This window comes from Babylonia areolata, chromosome 17 (assembly GCF_041734735.1).
Source record: "Babylonia areolata isolate BAREFJ2019XMU chromosome 17, ASM4173473v1, whole genome shotgun sequence".
Taxonomy (NCBI): Eukaryota; Metazoa; Mollusca; class Gastropoda; order Neogastropoda; family Buccinidae; genus Babylonia; species Babylonia areolata.
Genome location: NC_134892.1, coordinates 20,123,291 through 20,130,483, shown reverse-complemented (window position 1 = coordinate 20,130,483; position 7,193 = coordinate 20,123,291). Strand labels below are relative to the sequence as shown.

The window sequence follows — 7,193 nt, the reverse complement described above, 5'->3', positions numbered from 1 at the left end:
GGGGGGGAGGGTTGGGGGACGGGGGGGGTGTGTGGGGGTGATGGGGGGGAGGAGATGTGTGTGGGCGGGGTTAATTCCAGTTACACAGGCGCAACATTTGAGTGCGCTTGCGCGGCACATTTTCAATTCCCGAGAAATACCCCAACACTACCGGAATCTCCTCCTCCAATCGGCACACACCCCCCCCCCCGTCCTCCCCCTCACCCCTCTCACCTTCTCACCCGACCGCCTCCCCTTCTTAACGACACACCACACCCAGCAGTGTACACATGAGTGCGTAGGTAGCACACTGAATGGCAGTGTTCGCTTCATTTGGAGCTGACGGCGTGTTTTATTTCATAGAATTTCTTCCTTGAGACACAAAAAGTCAGGTGAGTGACTATTAATTAGCAGCATCGGCTTTAAGACTCCCCCCCCCCCCCACCCCCCACTCCCCCCCTCTCAACCCCCATAATTTTGTTGTTGTTCGTTTTGCTCCTCAGTTTACGTAAAAAAAAAAGTGCTCTCCTTTCTAGGTTTTCAAAGACCCACCGTGGCGGATTCAGCCTCAAGTTAAGCTTGTCGTGGTTCTAAATAGTTTTCTTTCCGCTACAAATAAAAGAATGAATCTTGAACTGAAGCGGATTAATCATAATCAGACCGCCTTCATCTACATTAGATTCCAGTATTTTACTTTGACCTTTCTTCAACAATTTTCTTTTGATGAACTTTTTGCCACTGAGATTTATATGAAATTGTGTTAATTTTGTGCAAGATTGTTAGTCTGTGAGGCAGCCCAATACAATACATGATACAGAGACATACTGAATTGGCTAACGAAAACCGTCTTTACCACTACTAGTTTGCCTTTGAACATTGCGGTCTCTCTTCCTCCAGTTTGTTATTGAGTCGCGCAAATGTTCCACTTTGAGTTCTTTTCAATGTTCTTCGACATAATAAGAACATTAGATTACGTTTTCCCTTGCAACACCTGTGGGAAGTGCTGCGCATCCAGAATCGGCCTCTTCTCCCGTATTAGGACACACACCGACAGATAAGCCTGCCTGCCTACTCAAACGTCGGACCGACGGGAGACTCCATCTCTCTCTCTCGACACATTATCTGATTCAAAGTAAACACCATGAATTTTGTTGACCATGGTGTGTGGACGATTATGCTCCATTCCTTGTCTTCTTATCTTTTGTTTTGATGGTAATAGTTTCGGACAGAAATACGTTCAAACGAAGTTAAGATTTCTTATAATTGATACATGTCATTTCAATCTCTGAAAAAAAAAACTGTTCTGTATCGTTAATACAAACTTCTAATCTTTTATACTCTGTCTAGACTTGATTTTGTTTCGTAGCTTTTCTGCCAGTATGAATACTAACGGTGAAAACACACACCCCTGCCTAATACCAGTATGAATGCTAACGGTGAAACAGATATTCCTGCCTCATACCACAGTTCACGTTAAAAGGCTGAGATAACCACCCTCCATGATTGATTGAGGTCATCGTCATCATCATCATCATCATCATCATCTTCTTCTTCTTCTTCTTCTTCTTCTTCTTCTTCTTCTTCTTCTTCTCCTCCTCCTTCCTCAACTGTTCTCAGAGCCATAAGGGTGCTGTACAGAAGAACAAAACCCCAGATTCTTTCAAGTCTGTTGGTTGTACAGCAAAGCCTGGGTCCCTGCAAATGGGTTTTCTGTCCTTTCTGCCCATTTGTCCGTCCATCATTTTGTTGTTTGTTTGTTTGTTTTATTTCTTTTATTTTTATAATCATCTCCTGGATTGTTTTAGCAAGGCCAATGGATCTTGTTACGTGGCGGGCCACACTAGCGTATCTTTCTTCTTTTTTTTTGTCTCTGGACCTTGCAGTTGGAATGAACTTCCTCTTTCTCTTCGTCATGTTTCCACACTCAGCTCTTTCAAGTCTGGTCTTAAAACCCACTGCTTCCCAAAATAGCCTTCCTTCCTTGCCTCTTCCTTGTCTTCAGTTGTTTTTGTGTTTTGTTCCAGTTTTAGAGTTATGCATGCGTGTGAATTGTTTGTGCGAAATTTATTTATTTATTTTTTTTATTATTCTCATTTTATTAGTATTATTATTATTATTACTACTACCTTTTCTATATTATAATTATTATTTATTTATTTATTTATTTATTTATTTATGTCAGCTTATCTATTATTTATTCCCCCGGTTTTTGGGGTTTTTTTGTTGTTGTTTTTTGTTTTTTGTTGTTGTTTTTTTCTCAAGGCCTGACTAAGCGCGTTGGGTTACGCTGCTGGTCAGGCATCTGCTTGGCAGATGTGGTGTAGCGTATATGGTTTTGTCCGAACGCAGTGACGCCTCCTTGAGCTACTGAAACTGAAACTGTGCGAAAGCGCTTTGATTTGTCTTTGCACAAGATTCAGCGCTATTTAAATATAATAATAATAATTATTATTTTCACACCCCGGACACATTTTTAAAAATTTAAGCTTTGCAGAGGTCCCATTTATTTATGCAGATGTTACTCTTAGTGCTTTCATTTAGTATTTTGTCTGAAAGGTAGTTATATATTTATATACAAATTCAGTGGTTCTTAGATAGCCACTATTCAATCTCCAGTACCCTGGAACTCTAACTACAACATCTTAGTTACATTAGTTTATAATAGGTGTGTCTGCGCCAGAAAGTCGTTCTCATGGTGCACTAATTGAATGTATCAGGGCATTTTGACTGAACTATATTTCTGTGTTGGTGTGTCTACAATGTGTTTCAGTGTTGGTTTGTCTGCAATGTGTTTCAGTGTTGGTTTGTCTGCAATGTTTTTCAGTGCTGGTTTGTCTGCAATGTGTTTCAATGTTGGTTTGTCTGCAATGTGTTTCAGTGTTGGTTTGTCTACAGTGTGTTTCAGTGCTGGTTTGTTTGCAGTGAGTTTCAGTGTTGGTTTGTTTGCAATGTGTTTCAGTGTTGCTTTGACTGCAGTGTGTTTCAGTGTTGGTTTGTCTACAATGTGTTTCAGTGTTGGTCTGTCTACAGTGTGTTTCAGTGTTGGTTTGTCTACAATGTGTTTCAGTGTTGGTCTGTCTGCAGTGTGTTTCAGTGTTGGTTTGTCTACAATGTGTTTCAGTGTTGGTCTGTCTGCAATGTGTTTCAGTGCTGGTTTGTTTGCAATGAGTTTCAGTGTTGGTTTGTTTGCAATGTGTTTCAGTGTTGGTTTGTCTGCAGTGTGTTTCAGTGTTGGTTTGTCTACAATGTGTTTCAGTGTTGGTCTGTCTACAATGTGTTTCAGTGTTGGTTTGTCTACAATGTGTTTCAGTGTTGGTTTGCTTGCAATGTGTTTCAGTGTTGGTTTGTCTACAATGTGTTTCAGTGTTGTTGCCTGTAATGTGTTTCAGTGTTGTTGTCTATAATGTGTTTCAGTGTTGGTCTGTCTACAGTGTGTTTCAGTGTTGGTCTGTCTACAGTGTGTTTCAGTGTTGGTCTGTCTACAGTGTGTTTCAGTGTTGGTTTGTCTACAATGTGTTTCAGTGTTGGTTTGTCTGCAATGTGTTTCAGTGTTGGTTTGTCTACAGTGTGTTTCAGTGTTGGTCTGTCTACAGTGTGTTTCAGTGTTGGTGTGTCTACAATGTGTTTCAGTGTTGGTCTGTCTACAGTGTGTTTCAGTGTTGGTCTGTCTACAATGTGTTTCAGTGTTGGTCTGTCTACAGTGTGTTTCAGTGTTGGTCTGTCTACAATGTGTTTCAGTGTTGGTCTGTCTGCAGTGTGTTTCAGTGTTGGTTTGTCTGCAATGTGTTTCAGTGTTGGTCTGTCTACAGTGTGTTTCAGTGTTGGTGTGTCTACAATGTGTTTCAGTGTTGGTCTGTCTACAGTGTGTTTCAGTGTTGGTCTGTCTACAATGTGTTTCAGTGTTGGTCTGTCTACAGTGTGTTTCAGTGTTGATTTGTCTACAATGTGTTTCAGTGTTGGTTTGTCTACAGTGTGTTTCAGTGTTGGTCTGTCTGCAATGTGTTTCAGTGTTGGTGTGTCTACAATGTGTTTCAGTGTTGGTTTGTCTGCAATGTGTTTCAGTGTTGGTCTGTCTACAATGTGTTTCAGTGTTGGTTTGTCTGCAATGTGTTTCAGTGTTGGTTTGTCTACAGTGTGTTTCAGTGTTGGTTTGTCTACAATGTGTTTCAGTGTTGGTTTGTCTGCAGTGTGTTTCAGTGTTGGTCTGTCTGCAGTGTGTTTCAGTGTTGTTGTCTGCAATGTATTTCAGTGTTGGTTTGTCTACAGTGTGTTTCAGTGTTGATCTGTCTACAATGTGTTTCAGTGTTGGTTTGTCTACAATGTGTTTCAGTGTTGTTGTCTGCAATGTATTTCAGTGTTGGTTTGTCTACAGTGTGTTTCAGTGTTGGTTTGTCTACAGTGTGTTTCAGTGTTGTTGTCTACAGTGTGTTTCAGTGTTAGTGTCTACAATGTGTTAAAGTGTTGTTGTCTGCAATGTGTTTCAGTGTTGGTCTGTCTGCAATGTGTTTCAGTGTTGGTCTGTCTACAATGTGTTTCAGTGTTGTTGTCTGCAATGTGTTTCAGTGTTGATTTGTCTGCAATGTGTTTCAGTGTTGGTGTGTCTACAATGTGTTTCAGTGTTGGTCTGTCTACAATGTGTTTCAGTGTTGTTGTCTACAGTGTGTTTCAGTGTTGGTTTGTCTGCAATGTCTTTAAGTGTTGTTGTCTATAATTTGTTTCAGTGTTGGTGTGTCTACAATGTGTTTCAGTGTTGGTTTGTCTACAGTGTGTTTCAGTGTTGGTTTGTCTATAATGTGTTTCAGTGTTGGTTTGTCTACAATGTGTTTCAGTGTTGGTTTGTCTGCAATGTGTTTCAGTGTTGGTCTGTCTACAATGTGTTTAGTGGTGGTCTGTCTACAGTGTGTTTCAGTGTTGGTCTGTCTACAATGTGTTTCAGTGTTGGTCTGTCTGCAATGTGTTTCAATGTTGGTCTGTCTGCAATGTCTTTCAGTGTTGGTCTGTCTACAGTGTGTTTCAGTGTTGGTCTGTCTACAATGTGTTTCAGTGTTGGTTTGTCTACAATGTGTTTCAGTGTTGGTCTGTCTGCAATGTGTTTCAGTGTTGGTCTGTCTACAGTGTGTTTCAGTGTTGGTCTGTCTACAATGTGTTTCAGTGTTGGTCTGTCTGCAGTGTGTTTCAGTGTTGGTTTGTCTGCAATGTGTTTCAGTGTAGGTCTGTCTACAGTGTGTTTCAGTGTTGGTCTCTCTACAATGTGTTTCAGTGTTGGTTTGTCTATAATGTGTTTCAGTGTTGGTTTGTCTGCAATGTGTTTCAGTGTTGGTCTGTCTACAATGCGTTTCAGTGTTGGTTTGTCTGAAAAGTGTTTCAGTGTTGGTCTGTCTACAATGTGTTTCAGTTTTGGTGTGTCTACAATGTGTTTCAGTGTTGGTCTGTCTACAGTGTATTTCAGTGTTGGTGTGTCTACAATGTGTTTCAGTTTTGGTTTGTCTGAAGTGTGTTTCAGTGTTGGTTTGTCTGCAATGTGTTTCAGTGTTGGTGTGTCTACAATGTGTTTCAGTGTTGTTGTCTGCAGTGTGTTTCAGTGTTGGTCTGTCTGCAATGTGTTTCAGTGTTGGTTTGTCTAAAGTGCGTTTCAGTGTTGGTCTGTCTACACTCTGTTTCAGTGTTGGTCTGTCTACAGTGTGTTTCAGTGTTGGTCTGTCTACACTGTGTTTCAGTGTTGGTCTGTCTACACTGTGTTTCAGTGTTGGTCTGTCTACAATGTGTTTCAGTGTTGCTTTGTCTGCAATGTGTTTCAGTGTTGGTCTGTCTGCAGTGTGTTTCAGTGTTGCTTTGTCTGCAGTGTGTTTCAGTGTTGGTTTGTCTGCAGTGTGTTTCAGTGCTGCTTTGTCTGCAGTGTGTTTCAGTGTTGGTCTGTCTGCAATGTGTTTCAGTGTTGGTTTGTCTACAATGTGTTTCAGTGTTGGTCTGTCTACAATGTGTTTCAGTGTTGGTTTGTCTGCAATGTGTTTCAATGTTGGTCTGTCTATAATGTGTTTCAGTGTTGGTTTGTCTGCAGTGTGTTTCAGTGTTGGTGTGTCTACAATGTGTTTCAGTGTTGGTCTGTCTGCAATGTGTTTCAGTGTTGGTCTGTCTGCAATGTGTTTCAGTGTTGGTCTGTCTACAGTGTGTTTCAGTGTTGTTGTCTACAGTGTGTTTCAGTGTTGTTCTGTCTACAGTGTGTTTCAGTGTTGTTGTCTACAGTGTGTTTCAGTGTTGGTCTGTCTACAATGTGTTTCAGTGTTGGTTTGTCTGCAATGTGTTTCAGTACTGCATCTGGCTGCTGCTCCACCCCTCCCCACTTAAAGGAAACGACTTGTACTTGATTCGAAATGGCATCCAGAGGTAAAAGTGATGGAATGACCCCCTATTTGATTATCTCTCTGCCTCTTCTCCTCTTTCCATGTGTGACTCTCTCTCTCTCTCTCTCTCTCTCTCTCTCTCTCTCTCGGTGACCCTATGTGTATGTGTGTTTGTGTGTGTGTGTCTCTCTCTCTTTCTTTCCTTCTCTCTTTCTCTCTCTGTGTGTCTATCTGTCTCTGTCTCTCTCCCTCTCTTTCTCTGTCTCTGTCTCCCTGTGTGTCTCTCTCTGTGTCTTTCTATCTCTCTCTGTGTCTCTGTCGCTGTGTCTCTCTCTGTCTCTGCCTCTCTATGTCTCCCCCCCCCCCTCTCTCTCTCTCTTATGGTAATTAGTATTGTGAAGTGTGGATCCTAATTAGCTAAACATGACGAGGACATAAGTGCGCCAGTGCTTAGCTATTGTTCTCGCAAAGAAAGAATTTTCGTTTCTCTCCTCTCTCTCTCTCTCTCTCTCTCTCTCTGTCTGTCTGTGTCTCTCTCTCCCCTCTGTCTCTCCATCTCTCTGTCTTTCACATAATGTGTCTATCTGTCCATATCCCCATTACCCGTCGCCTTATTTGCTGCCTTTTATGTCTCTTACATCTGTGTTTAAAATGTTATCGTTACTTTTCTGTGTTAATTTCACTTGAATCATTCATGTGTAGCATTCATGCTAGGGTTTTGTTGTTGTTTTTCCCTTGGTGTGTGTTAGTGTGTGTGTGTGTGTGTGTGTGTGTGTGTGTGTGTGTGTGTGTGTGTGTGTGTGTGTGTGTGTGTGTGTGTGTGTGTGTGTGTGTGTGTGTGTGTGTGTGTGTTACTCGCTTCCGTTCCGTACA

General features: G+C 41.4%; 1 protein-coding gene across 1 annotated transcript in view; it reads left to right on the top strand.

Moving 5' to 3' along the window:
• Positions 1-235: 235 nt before the first annotated feature.
• The window catches only part of LOC143291512 (GTPase IMAP family member 4-like), a 17,579-nt gene continuing 10,621 nt past the window's right edge, over positions 236-7,193 (top strand). The window contains exons 1-2 of the mRNA XM_076601402.1: positions 236-371; positions 6,287-6,363. Coding sequence (XP_076457517.1) covers positions 6,351-6,363 — 13 coding nt within the window. The 5' untranslated portion in view covers positions 236-371; positions 6,287-6,350. The remainder of the gene's footprint in view (positions 372-6,286; positions 6,364-7,193) is intronic.